The 15,774-nt window shown below is 44.9% G+C and overlaps 2 protein-coding genes across 4 annotated transcripts; one reads left to right on the top strand and one right to left on the bottom strand.

Annotated features, from left to right (window-relative positions):
* Positions 1-5,901: 5,901 nt before the first annotated feature.
* On the top strand, positions 5,902-9,947 carry LOC106655585 (myotubularin-related protein 2). Of its 3 annotated transcripts, none has more exons than XM_014376057.2 (9): positions 5,902-6,095; positions 6,717-6,906; positions 7,020-7,136; positions 7,354-7,806; positions 7,877-8,324; positions 8,399-8,682; positions 8,768-8,952; positions 9,037-9,241; positions 9,330-9,947. In XM_014376057.2, the coding sequence occupies exons 2-9, from the start codon at positions 6,781-6,783 to the stop codon at positions 9,489-9,491; spliced, it is 1,980 nt and encodes a 659-aa protein (XP_014231543.1). In that variant the 5' UTR covers positions 5,902-6,095; positions 6,717-6,780; the 3' UTR covers positions 9,492-9,947. The 3 variants fall into 3 exon arrangements, with proteins under 3 accessions (XP_014231543.1, XP_014231542.1, XP_014231544.1); XM_014376056.2 differs by lacking the exon at positions 5,902-6,095 and adding an exon at positions 6,115-6,461; XM_014376058.2 differs by lacking the exons at positions 5,902-6,095; positions 7,020-7,136 and having other exon boundaries at positions 6,470-6,906.
* LOC106655584 (nose resistant to fluoxetine protein 6-like) lies at positions 9,753-14,443 on the bottom strand. The gene is made up of 7 exons (XM_014376054.2): positions 13,744-14,443; positions 11,589-12,808; positions 11,426-11,505; positions 11,264-11,359; positions 10,877-11,181; positions 10,441-10,583; positions 9,753-10,291 (listed from the first exon to the last, which is right to left on the bottom strand). The coding sequence occupies exons 1-7, from the start codon at positions 14,060-14,062 to the stop codon at positions 10,172-10,174; spliced, it is 2,283 nt and encodes a 760-aa protein (XP_014231540.1). The 5' UTR covers positions 14,063-14,443; the 3' UTR covers positions 9,753-10,171.
* Positions 14,444-15,774: the final 1,331 nt, after the last annotated feature.

Genomic DNA, 15,774 nt, shown 5'->3' with positions numbered 1-15,774 from the left:
TGCTCGTTGTATGGACACCGTCTAACCTAAATAACCCCCGCTATGCTTCTCCTGCCAGAAACCCATTCCTTTGCCTTGGGACGTGTATATGTATGTATGTGCAGCGACCATTGGGATGTGCACGTATACCCAGCAGCAGATTCTCCCACCACCATCACCAGCAGCAGCACAGCACTGGGCTGCCCGCGACTGTGTGACGGACGCGACGAGCGGCGCGCGAGCTTCAGGTGTATGTATGTATGAAATGTGCAGTAATGTCTCTCTCTCTCTCTTTTGCACTCACCTCTCCGAGTATGTGTGTGTGTGTGTGTGTTTGTGTGTGTAGTATGGCCCCACGAGGCCCACTTTTGCGGCGCGCGCGCGCGCACAAAGTGCTCGAATGAACTTATTTTTCGGTTCGGATGCGCGAGCCCCGATAATCTGGAGCTCTCTCTCTCTCTCGGAGTCGAGTGCGATACACTGACTTACTGCACTCTTGTGCGCCTCTTTATTCGTTGGTCTGCAATATATGTAGGCGCCCAAGAGATCGGCCAACAGGTTAGCCATCCGGTATTTTATAATACTTTTTTTTTTTCATCTCTCGTCGTCGTCGTCGTCGTCGTTGTTGATGTTGACGCCGCTCGGTTTTTCGAGAAATGAGTTTATGTGTATAAACAACGGCATTTTTCGCGCGTACGCGAGAACGATGCTCTTTTGGCATTATTATTTTCGTGTATATGTATAATACAGAATTGTAGAAAACGAAAAGAGAGAGAGAGAGAAAAAAAAAATCGCGTATACCCGCGAGAGAGAGAGAGAGACGCTTTCTAGCCGAAGCGTAATGTACAAGTTTGAAAAATACCGTTTCTTATCGCGCAACTGCGGTGTAGGTACGACATGCAGACGAGCTGATCGCATTATATACAGGCGATGGGGCAATTGCATCACACGACGCGCTGCCACACGCGTTAATATTATTTTATTTTCTCCCGCGGTACAGAAAAGAAAAGAAAGAAAAAAGAAAAAATCGTCGTCGTATACTCGTTACGCGTTTCGTACTCGGAGTGTATCGAGTGACGATTTTCATCCTCTTATTTTTTTTCGTCGATCTTTTGGCACTTTCGAGGACGAGTATATTGTAATACACGGCCCGCGTTGATTGAAGCTCGGAGTCGGGTTTATTTTCAATCATCTCGATGAAAGGAAGATCCATACAGTTATCGCTCGCTGCTGCAGGTAATATATAATAATGATAAATAAATCCTGCGGTGAAAAGCCGGTGAGCGGTGACACGACGTCGCTTTAAACGCGTCTTTTCGAAAGTTTAGCGCGCGCGCGCGCGAGCACCGACTCGTTGACAGCTTCGCATTTGATGAAGTGTATATAATAATAATACGTATAATAACGAGCGCGAGATGAAAATTGTATTTCTGCGCGGCCGCAAGAGAATCGCAGCAACAAAACCCCGATGCGTTCGATTTTACGATCGGCGCGCGCAGAAGTTGTGTGTATGCCGATTTCGATGTGCGTTCGACTGTACGAGTGCAAAAATTCGACTATATAGACTCGATGCATTTCGTGACGTAAGAATCGGGTGGAAATTTCCTTTTCTTTTTCGAATTCTGGTTTCGTATAATGCGGGTCTCGAGATTATTGACCAACGGATCGACTGATCGATTGAATTTTCGAGCCCGATGCGTAACGATCTATGTGGGATGAAAAATATCTCGCGGTCGATAATCGAAATTCACGTCGCAAAGATCATTGCTTTTGTTGCGGAGAGGATTGAGCATTTTTCAAGACTTTTCGAATCGTCTCTAAACTTGCAGTCTCGGCTTTACTTTCCTGGTAGAAACACATTCGAAGTCTAGTTGTTGGCAAACGTAAAAAGTTCTGAAAAACGTAGAAGCAAACGTGATTCTTTTTCAAAACTATATGCTGTGACGTATACAATTATTTTGATTTTGACATTTGTGGATTTACTGAAATCAAGGTACTCGCCATCTGGCGGCCGATGCTTAAATCGATATCATCGCGTTTATAGTGGATAAAAGCCGGTCTAAATTTTGGAAACAGCTAATTAATTCGAATGCGCTCGATGTTTTTAACGCAATTTCAATAGAAAAATCGCCAAAGTGTGAAATTGTGAAATGTTTAAGACGTTTTAAAGGGCCATTTTTTGGTCATTGGGCTGTTATCGATATTGACAATTTCTACCATGATTTGTTTATCATGATATAATTTTAAAATTCGTGTTATGAATTCAATCGATCGGTATACTGTTGACTCAAGTCAAAAATACCGGTAAAAGCTATTTTATTTCGTCTCTACGCGCTTGATGCTCGGCGAAACGGGCACGATTCGTCTTTTAGCTTGCCAACCTATGATGCTCATATAGGTATCCGATTACCCTATAGTCGAGCGTTCAACGCATCTCGAAATTCGCCGATGAAAGATATATACCCAAATAGCAAAGCAGCCTCGTCGTCGCGTGTCTATATCCGATTTCCCTCCCCCCCCCCCCCCCCAAAANCCCCCCCCCCCCCAAAAAAAAAAATAAAGTAAAAATCGCGCGTTTATAATCCGTTATATGCACCTAAGCGAGTGTTTACAGCTGCGAACGCCGACGCTGACGACGACGATGATGGTGGTATATAGTGGTGTCTCGCGGGCACTCGGCGGCTGCGCATGCGACGACGGCATATACGCGATCGCGAACGAAAGTGAAACCTTATTTTCTTTCGCTCTCCCGCTGCAGCGGCGACGGCATGGAAACATCGAGACGCTCCGGCACTGCGCTCGAGAAAGTTTATAATTTTTCGCGCGCGAATGTATCCGTCTGTGTGTTTGTGCATAGCGGCGTATAATGGAGCTATATAGCGACCGATTTAACACACCGTATTATTTTATGATATATATGAAAACGCGACAGGGCATACCGATCTTCGAGCGGTACCCCGCCAATTATCGCGTGCAAATTCTTTAATCAAGCAAAATTTATATATATAAATTCGCGATATTTCGTACGCGTATAAATTAATCATAAATTTTACTTTTTTATTATTATTCATCGTCGTTATTATGCACGAAGTATGTATACGAGTCGATGCAGCAGCAGCCCGCGCGACGACCGTGACAAAATAACGAGGCGCATATTGTGTGTGTTATCGCGCGAATCCGGCGATCGCCGCCGTCGCTGCCACCAGTGCATATAATATACACACAGACACAGAGAGATGCACACGCGAGTGCGCGGAGTATATAATATATAATATATTTCGCAATATTTATTCGCCTCCTCTCGTCGTATCGTGGCGCAATTCCGTCCGTAAGAGACACGATCCATCCGATCGCTCTCGTATATATGCGCATTTTATCATGTATCTGCTGTAAAACACACGTACATATAGCAGCGAATGATTTGCAGAAAATCGAGGGTACACATGCCGATATCGATATGTATATTTTATAAAATTTGTGAAATCTCCGCGAAAAACTGCTGCTATTCTCACTTCCCGTGTGCACAATGCACATGCCTCGCGCGCGAGCTATATCATATAGCTCCACCGGCTTTACCAAGTCGCGCGCGCGCGAGACTTGCGACACTATTTTAACTACATGAAAATCGCGTTATAAGGCCTAATTCGCGGGAGATCCACGAGACGATCGAAACGATCGCAGCGGCAGCAGCACGAGGTAAAGGTGAACAGAACGACGACAATTGCATAAAAACAGCAGCAGCAAGGAAGGCGACGACTCGCGATATAGAGAAGAAAAAAAAAGGGTACACATACGTGCGTACGCGTGTATATATGTATAGTCTCGCGAGCGAGAGACTTGTACAAAGAAAGAAGCTAATACGCGCGAGCGACGCTTGACCTTAGTGTCCTGGATCTCTTTGTGGACTCTGGGAAAAAAGGCGCTCGCTTCTTTTTCTTTCTTTTTCCTTCTTCTTTCTCTGACGCGTATATACGCACAGTCTCGTGGCCGCGACGAGCTCTCGATTATTATATATACGGACGATGATGCGTACGATGAAATGGTAGAATCGTTGATACATTTATGGAACTATCGAGAAGACGATTGAAAATCGAGTATACTAACACAATCGTCGACTCGTGTTTGTGTGTGTTTGTGTGTCTATATTAGCATGTAAACGTCTCCGCATTATACACACAATATACAAACGAGCGTATTTATAATAGGTATATATGGATCGCGATTAAGACAACGGTCTTTCCATTATATTCCCGACATCTCCCGCTTCTATGCCGTAATTTGCTGGCGCATCTATACACACACGCACACGTGCATTCCAACGCGCGAGATCGTTTAGTAATACCGAACAAACGTGCGTTATCGTGACGCGCGCTTTAATAATTGTATCATATTCAAGTATACGTCGTGCCTTCGCGACCCTCGAGTCATTAAATTATGCCATATGTGATACACGCTTAAAATAATAACGTCGACTGTATAAATCGCATACCTATCGTCGTAAATATTAAAATAATAATCCCCGCGTATATGGACAGAGATCGGTGTACGAGCCGATTCCCTTTCTCTTTCTCTGCGCTGCATCTATATGACGAGATTAAACGAGCCATTATCGTATATGTCACGCGCGCGCCGCTGCCGACCGCATGCGATCGCTGATACATCCTATATATATGATATTTAAATACGACTGCACGACGACGCGCAGAAGGTACGTCGTCGAGTATAGCGTTCGCTACTTAGCGTTGAAAAATCGTCGTTCGAGTAAAGCCGCGCGCTTATTAATTATATTATTATTGACGTCTCGCGCGCGCGGCAGGTTTAACGTCGATTGGAATCGCGGAGCAGCTGCCTTCGCGAAGATTAGAGGTGATACGCGTTGACTTTTCTCTAATCGTTAAATACGCGCGGTGAGATTTTTCGATATCGAGAGATCTATACCCGCGGCGGGTTCGGAGGGAAAGATGTGTTTGCGATGTGTATGAGAATGATTCGCGTCGACGAGAAAGGACAGCGAGCGTATAGGTACCGATTGCGTAAAGAAATAAGTAAAAAAAAAAAAAAAATACGAAAAGTTTGACTTCAATTTTCACCCAGATTAATTTTTAAACAGGCTCGAATCGTCTTTGATATCGATAAATGCTTTCGAGTTTCAATTTGCTCTTATTCGTTTTGGGTGGTAGAGTTTCGGTGAAGTGTCTCCATCTAACAGCCGCTCTCGCACACTTTCCGTATATATAGAAACTTGCTGATCAGAATCGATGTTCCGAAACACGTTTCGAATTAGAATTGTAAACAAGAAAAAAAATCAAAGCGATCTACGATGGTGCGTCGTGTTTTGATTGCGAGCTTCGCGATTCCATCGACAGGTGGAGCATCGCGAACTCGCAAGTGTCAAAACAATTTCCGAATAGTATATAAACCCAAGCAAGTTGGATTCTCAATTGTTGTTTGAACGCCACTAAGTAAACAGTATTTTTTTCTCCCAAACTTCCATTGATCCTTTTGCGCCAAGTTTGTAGTCGCCTCGAATCGAATAATGATTATATTCTCCAATTCCCAATAATTCGCATCTTTGCGTTCGAGCGAGTCTTCTTCTCTGTATTAAAATTCAAAGACACATAGAAAAACTCAGCTACACATTCGAGCATATCGAGCAATAAATATCGCTACTCTGAATTTTCGTTACTTCGGGAGCTATCGAACGGTGAGCCCCATTTTTTCGGGCGTTCGAACGTCTCTTTCGTATTTCGCGCTATACCTATAGCACACGCAGATCGCAAGCGCGTCGTCTTTTCGAAGCGACGTCTGCAAGCGCACGACGATCGCCAATGAGATTCGCACGAAACACACAGACACAGCAGCATGATAAAACGTTGCGGGGAATCCATATGTGTCTGCGTATGCCGCTGCTCCGATTGATACCTGCTGCTGCCTGCAGTGTGTGTACACTATACATACACGCGCAGCACTCATTGTATATACAGCAGCACTGACACCCAACCAGACGCGTGTGACTCTGTAGTACACACACGCACACATACTGTATACAGTTGGATTTTGTACAAAGGCTGCGATTTCGTATATATGCCATTTAATCCCGTGCGAAACTGCCCAAGGTTTGTTTATTTTCGGATAAATTCCGAGGTGATACGTACCGAGAGAGAGAGAGGATCGTTGCGCGTCGAGAAAAAAAATTGCATCGAGACGGACTTGGAGTCGCGGGCGTGGCAAGCGCAAAATTGACTATTTAATCGAGTGGCAGTTCGGCAGCTGACACTGTAGAGAGAGACAGAGAGAGAGACGTCTAATTTACCAATGTAATAATAATAAATGTTTTGGCCAACGCCACGACTCGGTGCTTCGAGCCGAGAGCATTGCAGATCGTGAATTATCTCCACGAGTGGGCTCTCGATCACTGTGTTGATTGCGAGCGAACTGTTTACGAATCGTAATCGTAATTGTCAATTAAAGAGGAATTGGAGGTTAGAGTAGCTGCTGAACAGACGTTTTGTTATTGTTGAATTGTAATTCACTTGCAGAGAGTTTGTGAACTCCTGCGATTGATTCTTTTGTTGAAATTAAATTCATTGTGTTTCTCGTTAATTACATTTACTCAGTGAATGGTGCTTCGATGCATAATACTATCCTACTCGTCTGCATCTACTTGTGTCATGTGTATCAATAGTTATTTCAATGTTTGATTATCGCTCATGCCCTTTTGATTTTCATACGTACAGTGCAAGGTGTTGGATATGATGTCGGCTTCGAGATAAATATCATTGACCAAGACCAGTAGCCAAAATGAACAAAAGAGGAAGTGCAGATCTTTTGAGCATCGATCAAAACAATTCCAAAAATGCCAGCTCGGACTCACTTAACTCGGACAGCAAGAGCAGCTCGCTCAATTCTAAAATAGGACAAGAATTGGTGAGTTGGTTGGCACCGTTACGTACCATTTGACCAAAAGAACCAATGCGCGCAGTTGAAAAATTTTCAAAGAATTTATAACTTGACGTTTTTAATTTCATGCGATACTACAGGAAAGTTGGGAAAAGGCATCTCATACAAAGAGCCTGTCCACAAGCTTAACTTCAACAGACAATAATATCATTTCTGCTCTAGAAACTAAAAAAGAAAATCAAGGAAAAGAGGATTTGGTAAAAATTAATTGATAAAAGTTTCCTTAAAGCATGCGGGTCTGTGGTTACTTGAGAATCAATTTTCATTTTACAGTACACCAGTTATTTTCTCTTTTCCTTTTATTTCGATTCATTTTTACTGATTAATGCACAAAATATATTAACTTTAATTTCTCATTCAGCTATAAATAAGTTAATCAAAAATGTAATTTAACTTTAGCATTTTTTTTTATAGAACTTGTCTGGCAATGAGAGCGGTCCACTCTTACTCAATGGAGAGAGAGTTCAAGGAGTCGCTCGAGATGTTACATACTTGTGTCCTTACTCTGGTCCAGCGCGAGGTGTGCTCACATTCACCAACTACAAGCTGCATTTCCGCAGCATTGACAGAGAAACACCTTACGTGGTGGAAATGCCACTTGGTGCTGTCAGTAGAATAGAAAAAGTTGGTGGTGCATCTAGTAGAGGAGAGAATTCTTATGGAATAGAAATCTTCTGCAAAGATATGCGCAATCTCAGATTTGCTCATAAACAAGAAAATCATTCCAGGCGCAATGTTTTTGAAAAACTGCAGCAGTATTCATTTCCTTTATCTCACAACGAGCCATTGTTTGCCTTTCAATACTCTGAAACTTTCAGTGAGAATGGTTGGAATGTTTATGAACCTATTGCTGAATTAAAACGAATGGTAAATTTTTCTTTAAAAAAAAGGTTGCCATAAAGTAGGCAATAAGCACTGAAAATTCCTATTGTCACAGGGTATCAACAACGATATGTGGAAAATATCAAAGATAAATGACACATATTCCGTGTGCGACAGCTATCCGGCCGTCTGGGCAGTGCCCACTGCGGCCACGGACGAGGATCTTCAGGCCTCGGCGGCGTTCAGGAGTCGAGGACGTTTGCCGGTACTCTCGTGGATTCATCCCGAGAGCCAGGCGACGATAACGCGATGCGCTCAGCCGCTCGTCGGCGTCGGCGGCAAGAGGAGTCGCGAGGACGAGAGATATGTACAGTATATTATGGACGCCAACGCCCAGAGTCACAAGCTCTTCATCATGGACGCGCGACCCATGGCCAACGCCGTGGCCAACAAAGCCAAGGGCGGCGGTTACGAGGCCGAGGACGCCTACCAGAACAGCGAGGTCGTCTTTCTCGATATTCACAATATTCACGTGATGAGAGAGAGCCTGAGGAAATTGAAAGGTAAACTTTCATTCGAACTCGATGCTAATTGTTTTTTCCTTTAACATTTAATGTAATTGATATTATACTTGTAGAGTTATGTTTTCCTACCATCGATGAAACCAGATGGTTATCAGGCTTGGAATCGACCATGTGGCTCAAACACATAAAATGTATAGTCGCCGGTGCAGTGAAAATTGTCGACAAAGTCGAGACTCACAAAACCTCCGTACTGGTCCACTGTTCCGATGGCTGGGACAGGACGGCACAGCTCACTGCCTTGGCGATGTTGCTGCTCGACCCGTACTACAGAACTATCAAGGGATTCGAAGTGCTGATTGAAAAGGAATGGCTGAGCTTTGGTCATAAATTTCAACAGGTTCGTTTAATATAAAAGCTCGAATCGACGTGTGAAACAATTGGTAGCTTGAATTAATCATGCGTATATTATTTTTCGTTAACAGAGGATAGGTCACGGAGACGAGCACCACAGCGATGCCGACAGGTCTCCGGTATTCGTGCAATTCATCGACTGCGTTTGGCAAGTCACGCAGCAATTCCCAAATGCCTTTCAGTTCAACGAACACTTTTTAACGACGATATTGGATCATCTGTATTCTTGTAGATTCGGAACTTTCTTATGCAGCAGGTTTGTAAAATGAGCCATTCTCGGCTAGATGCGCTAAACGTCAGATTCGATAAATTTCGTATTTTTTTTTGTTTTTTTTTTCAGTGAAAGAGAGCGAGTACAAGAAAGATTGAAGGAAAAAACGGTGTCGTTGTGGTCGTACATCAACAGTCAGTTGCCTCTTTACCAAAATCCTCTCTATTGGGATGGTCCGACGCATCAGCTCGTATTGATGCCGATCGCGAGCATGAGATACATCAAGCCGTGGAAGAGCTTCTACTGCAGATGGAATCCCAGCATGCGGCAACAGGTGAGCGCTCGAGCTAAAAAAAAATTACCGCTAATTTTTGCGTACGCAGAACCCGTTCAAAATTCATTTTTGCCTCCTCCCCCCACAGGATCCGGTGTATCAACGCACCCGCGAACTTCTAGTCCAAAAGGAGCAGCTGAAGAAGAAGGCCGAGGAGTGCCGGCGAGAGCAGGCGGTGCGCACGAACGCGCGCAGCATGAACTCGTCGGGTCAGGCTGCGCCGCGATTGCACTCGCCGGTGCACTCTTAGCATCAGCGGCCCGTCGACCAGCCGAGGCTGCTGCTCACCTGCAGCATCATGAACGAGCTCGAAATTTAAGAGGGATAACAACACACATGCACACACACATACGTACGGAACAACAAGAAGAAATACAAAAGATCTTATTTTTTATCGATTATATCTCTTAGATGCAACGACAAAGTTCACTGTACAGATTAAAAAAAAATTCGTTATTATGTCGAATCGATGGAAGAGGAGAAAGGGTTAGAATAGGACTGAACGAAAGTATAAACGGAGTAAACAGCGTGCAGCTTTCTTTGTATTTTTTTTTCTTGTTTTTTTCTTCGTAAAAATTAAAATTTTGTTTGTTCTTTTTTTTGCTAAAATAATATATGTATAATGTATATATTACAAATCTTAAAGATAAAAACGCAAGTAGTAGTTAATAACACTCATACAGTCGATCATTTATATAAAAAAAAATAAAAGGAAAATAAATAATCAATTAAAACGAAAAGAAAAAACCGTAACAAAGATAAAGATAATAAAATTAACATATATATGTATAACGATCGTGCGCGATTCGTCTCTTTTCAAGAGGCGAAACTTTTTTTTGTACGAAGCCATATATCGATCCGCACCGGACGCGCGTGCACTCGTAACGTTCGTTTGCAACGATAATAACGATGAAAAAGTTAAAACAATCGTCATCGCTTCTTGGCGTTGACGAAGTGTCGCATCAGCACGACCGTCGGCGTCTCCAGCATGAGCGACAGCCCGTACGAGCAGATGTACGTTATCACAAGGCTGCCCAGGAACATCGTGCTCTAGAGAGAGAGAGAGGGTCAGAAAAAGAGAGACACAAATTTTTGCATTTTTTATATGTATACAAATGTATAAATGATAAATTTATGTACGCGTGAGAGATCGTTGCCGATTGTGTATAGTTTTCGGCGTTTTTTTTAAACACACTTACGTTCGGTAAGAAATCTACGTGGACGGCCGACTCGCTGTGCAGATAGATCGAATTTATGAGAAGCGGATTCAGCAGATAGGCGCAGTAGGTCAATCTGCTGAGCGGTATCCAAGCCTTGAAGCAGAGTATCTTGTTTACGATTCCTGCGAAAAAGGAAGAGAGTGAGAGAAAAAAAAATTTGTGAAAAAATTTTTTACACTAATACACACGCAATCAACGGTGGGGTCTCATCGTGTGTTTTATATAAAAGAAACTTTTGTAATTATTTGTACTTTTTAAAAGAAAAGACGAGCGTTACATTGTATAGACGTAATAATGATGAAAAATAAAGCAAAGAATTATCGTTCGATAAAAGAAGAAAAGAAAAATTACGCAATAAAAGTGTTTTCATGTAAAAATCATAAAGAGAGAAAAGATTCGTTCGAGGATCGATTACCCGCGTGTCCCGTGCAGCAGGCCACGAGCAGCCAAGCCAGTCCCACGGCCCAGACGGTCCGGCTCAGGGCGACGTAGAACGCGGCCGCGAGAACGTCGATTCGCCTCTCGTACAGGCCAAAGAGCACCGACAGATTGCACGAGCTGCCCAGTATCCAGAGGACGGCGACGCTTCGGGGCTTGAGGTGTAGTTTGCCGTCGAGCCTCGTCACCACGTAAGCCGTGATCATTCCGACGAGGTAGGGACCGATCCTCGTCCAGGGCGGATCGTAGAGCACGTCCAGCATGTTGTACTGCTCGTCCATCCTGTCGAAAAAAAACAAAAAACAAAAATGTAACGTAAGTAAAAAATATTATTATATCCGATACGATGTATATAGGAACTCACGTGGGAATGTAATCGTTGACGTAGGCGATGTAGCCGGTTATGGCGATCGAGCCGATCAGCAGGAACATGAGTATCGACGCGGCCAGGTAGAAAAATCTGTACAAAGATCGTTTCAATACTTTGAAAATAATCGCGCGAGGATAATCAAATAAATGTACTCACACGGACGAGAGGATGAGGAGAAAGGTGGCGATCACGAAGAACTGCATGTCGTTGGACAGGTACCAGCTCCACGACATGCACTGCCGGTAAAGAAAAGAAAAACCAATCGCACAGTATAAAAAAAAAATGAAGAATGAAGTACATCTCATTGATCGTCACTCACCATGGTGTCGCGGCCGAACAGATTGTTGACGTACAAAACGTTTCTCCACCAGTATCTCTCGCAGAGCAGGTCGGGTCGCTCGGTCATGTAAAACTGCGACGTCCTGGCGTACCAGGCCGAGTTGACCTGCAGCAGGCCGATCGTCATCAGGTAGGCCGGCGTCAGTCTGAGATAGCGCCTCAGCACCGTCGCCACGAACTCGCCGCACTTTCTCCCGTAATCGATTCTTCGCCTTCCAATCTGTTCTCCTTCCTCCTCATCATGTTGTCTTTCCTCGGCCCGATGCGACGTAAAGTACATGTAGGCCACGAGGAAGCCCGACAGAAAGAAGAACGTGTCGACGGACAGGGTGGAGTTGCTGATTATCTGCACGGCGAAGCCCTCGGCCATGCGCCAGGACCAGGCCTTGTTGTCGGCGTAATCGGACATGTAGAAGACCGTGTGTATCATGACGATCCAGACCATGCCGAGGAAGCGTATGCCGTGGATGGGGCCGATCGAGTCGGGCCCGAGCCGAGTGCCGAGGATCAGCCGGGTGTTCGAGGCCACCGAGAAGCTGAGCAGCAGCCGGCCGAAGCCGCCGCCGCCGCCTCCACCGTTGGACGTTGGAGCTGCTGCCGCCGCCGCCTCGACGTTGCTCTCGTTGTTGTTCAGACACTTGCGCTCCTTATCCTCCTTCCCGTTGCTGCTGCTGCCGTTGTTGTTGTTGTTGCGCCCGAGGAGTATCTCGTAAGTCGTGCCGAGGCACATGAGCACCAGCAGTCCAGCCAACAGGAACTCGACCAGCAGCGATCGGGCCTCGAGCAGCCAGCCGAGATCGTCCCCGCGCAGATCGCGCACCAGCTCGAGTCTGTACGCGGCCTCCCCGTACAGTCTTCCGTGCACGAGACGACGATGCTCGTCCGCGTCGCGAAACGTCGCCTCGAGCAGTCGACCGATCGTCGTGGGCTGACAGCTCGCCGGTAGACACAGGCCCAGGGTAACGAGGTCCTCGTTGGGCAGGCGTACGTGCAGCTGCAGACTGGAGTTGTGCCGGAAGTGAGCCACCAGATAGTTGGGCCGGAAGGGTGGATATTCGTCGTCGGGTTCGCTGATGTAGGGACTGGTCCTGAGGACGAGGGGCGAGCGATTGGCCGCGTCGAGGCACTGACTACGGCTGCCCAGCCAGTAGTTGTTGCCGTAGACGAAGCCCGCCCGCGGTAAGCCGCTCGAGTCCAGCACTGAACAATTTATTTATTTATTATAAATAACGTCGAGTACAGTTAAAAAAAACCACAGCGGCGACTATATGGAATATTCGTTATCCGCAAAATAGAGGTAATAACGACGATAACGAAACGAGGATTATTCAAGGTTTTTTTTTTACGGCGCGACGATGCGTACCATCGATACGCGTGTGCGCGCGAGCACGTTCTCTATATTTTTCGTCGTCGAGTCGAGACTTAGAGGATCAGGGTCATCGCGCGCTCGCATTTTTTACGTTACGTCACGAGTGAAAGAACGTTCATTTATTTTTTTTTCGCATTTCATTTTCATTTTATCTTTATCAAATTCCCCCTTGTGCGGCACGCGTACGTCCGTACGTATTATATATATATGCGATATCCAAAGGAAGAAGAGCTGGAAAAAAAAACGAACGAATCGAATTATATGACACAGCGGAATCGACAAACGAGCTAGGCTGTAGAGGAGCTGCGGCGATCGGTCCTGTACATTCGTACGGGTACATCGTTACATATATTATTATTAAACGAAAAATAGCGAATTGTTTCATCGCGTCCGTCCGTTCGCGACTTTGCGCAAATCTAGGATCGAACGCGTATATACCGTTAACGGACGCGACGATAATATTATATATACGTTCCGTAAAAGAAAAGGAGACGCGACTATTGCGCTCGATCGCATTTACGAAATTATAATGACAGCGCGAGGGTTCGATATTTCGTAAAACGAGAAAAAATCGAAATTGTCAATCGCGGAAGTATACGTAATCGAGGAATCACTTATCCGAACGATTGTTGTATTGCACCAACACGGTGACACACTGCGTCCAATTGCACGATTACAAAAAAAATAAAAAAAAAGGGAGAGAGAAATGGAAAAAATAAAATCATCCAAGCTCGTGCGCTACCGATCTCGTCGTCCTGCTGCTTACTTTTGAGCGCCCAGGGCTTGCGATCGTCCACCGCCCTGCGCAAGACCTCGAGCTCGGCCCGACAGAGCAGCGAGGCTTCCTCGGCCTCGTGCTCCTCGTAGTAGTCGTAGTAGGCCGCGCTGCCCTCGTCCTGCTGGACTCCTCGATACATTTCCGCCGATTTCACCATCAATCCGTAGGCCGGCAGTGTCCTGCGAAGGATTTCCGCTTCCATATCGGTAGCCTCTACCGCTGCTGCTGCTGCTGATGCTTCTGCCCTGGCTGTGGTCGCTAGGACGAGCAGAGTCGCGCACAGAACCACGACCGCGTGTACTTCCATTTGTTTCTTTCTTTTTTTTACGTATATCACAGTGGCGAAAAGAGCTCCGGACCCCGTTCAAAAAAAAAGAAGAAAAAAACACGCGTCTCTCGATCTTTACATATCGCGTCGCGTATGTAAAACAAAAGGGCCCGACGAAATTATAACTTTGTCGCGATTTTCGCACCGCAAGCACCAAACTTCTCACTCGCGCTCTCCTTCCTGGCAGGGAGGATTTACGATCTCCAGCAGGGCACGGAAAAACGGATAATATCGTTGCCTGCGACACACGACGAGTGTCCGCGCGAAACTGAATCCAGCCCGCGGCTAGGAGCTATTACAAATGTGTATATTGTGTCTATGCGCGTGTGCGTGTGTGTATGTTTGCGAATTTCAACGTTACGAGCGGCTCACGTGTGTAGGTATATGTGTGTGTGTGTATCGTACTGATCCAGCCTACCCCTCCAAAACGGACTTTGCGCTCGTGCGTCGGGTGGATATTATATTCTCGCTCGATGTATATATACGCGTAAGAATCGACGACGGCGACAAACCAAGTTTATTAATGAAGTTCACACCGAGAGGCGATACACATTTTCCTCTTTTTTTTTTTACGAAAGATAATATCTTCCCGAGATGTTTATGTTTCAACGACGAATGTAATAATAATGTGTTTACACATACACAGAGAGAGAGACACATGGTACATTCTCGCGTGACTAATTTAATACATCGGATCGCCACGCGAATTCGGCAAGCTATGTTTATGTATGTATTATGTGACATGTAGATGTGTACTCCTCGGCGATCGTTTCGGATAATCAATATCGACTCGTTCTTCGACTCGTTCGTGATTCGTTTTTTCTTGCTTTTTTCCTCGTCTTCGAGGAGACTTCCATTTTCCAATAATCAGCAAGTTTCGTTCTTTTCAAGCTTTGTTCGTGCTTCGATTGTTAGTGGACGCTTTTATTGGTACTTGCAGGTGTCCGATGCAGTGATCGATTGTAAGACGCCGTCTCGATAAAGCTCGATCAATACAAAAAATTGATGTATTTGCTACGATTTTCGTATTCGATTAAAAACAAAAATTGAAACAAAAGAATGTCGAATCGTCAAGTCGCGATTGTTAATTCATTGTTTTTATCGACCAAAAGAGTTCGATATTCGAAGTTAGTTCTCTGTCTATTCAAAAAAGTTATTCTGAAACTAGATTTCGTAATTAAGAACCCATTGTACGTTTTTACAAAAGTTAAATTAATTTAGAAAACAATGAAAAAAAAAGGACAGATGACGTCTCTTTTTTTTAACGATCACAACATTTCCGTTCGAGAATCGACGCGAAATACGGACGAGGTTTTGTTGTTAAACTACAGCAGCAGGAAGTTAATGCAGCCAATCTCTCCGTATGCATTTTTTTTTTTTACTGTCGATAGTTCGAACTCGGTACCGATCGCGATCTCCATTACCGATCCATTAATCAGCCTCCTCGACACGTAATCGCGGCCCGGACGCGTAACAACGTGTAGCGCTCAGTATATGTATACGTGCACCAGCAACGACTTGTGTACTCTTGACCGGCGATATATATATATTGTAATGCGTAAGATCCGACCGGGTATTATGTATTATACTTGTGTGCGATAACGAGATATACATGTATTATATATTTTTACAGGTCCCCCCCCCCGAGAAAGAAAGAGAGAAAAGTCGACGATTGCGCAATATCTTTTGGC

This window comes from Trichogramma pretiosum, unplaced genomic scaffold (genome assembly GCF_000599845.2).
Source record: "Trichogramma pretiosum strain Unisexual culture from Peru unplaced genomic scaffold, Tpre_2.0 scaffold73, whole genome shotgun sequence".
Lineage (NCBI taxonomy): Eukaryota > Metazoa > Arthropoda > Insecta > Hymenoptera > Trichogrammatidae > Trichogramma > Trichogramma pretiosum.
Note: the sequence above shows the minus strand (reverse complement) of the source record. Positions and strands in the feature narration are given on the sequence as shown.

What these genes read in the sequence shown, in the direction of transcription:
- LOC106655585 (XM_014376057.2), top strand. Translation starts at nt 6,781, where the DNA reads ATGAACAAAAGAGGAAGTGCAGATCTTTTGAGCATCGATCAAAACAAT. An exon ending in GGAACTTTCTTATGCAGCAG is followed by an intron (nt 8,953 to 9,036) that starts GTTTGTAAAATG and finishes TTTTTTTTTCAG; the next exon opens with TGAAAGAGAGCGAGTACAAG. An exon ending in ATCCCAGCATGCGGCAACAG is followed by an intron (nt 9,242 to 9,329) that starts GTGAGCGCTCGA and finishes CTCCCCCCACAG; the next exon opens with GATCCGGTGTATCAACGCAC.
- LOC106655584 (XM_014376054.2), bottom strand. Translation starts at nt 14,062, where the DNA reads ATGGAAGTACACGCGGTCGTGGTTCTGTGCGCGACTCTGCTCGTCCTA. An exon ending in TGTTCGGCCGCGACACCATG is followed by an intron (nt 11,506 to 11,588) that starts GTGAGTGACGAT and finishes CTTTACCGGCAG; the next exon opens with TGCATGTCGTGGAGCTGGTA. An exon ending in CTCCTCATCCTCTCGTCCGT is followed by an intron (nt 11,360 to 11,425) that starts GTGAGTACATTT and finishes ATCTTTGTACAG; the next exon opens with ATTTTTCTACCTGGCCGCGT.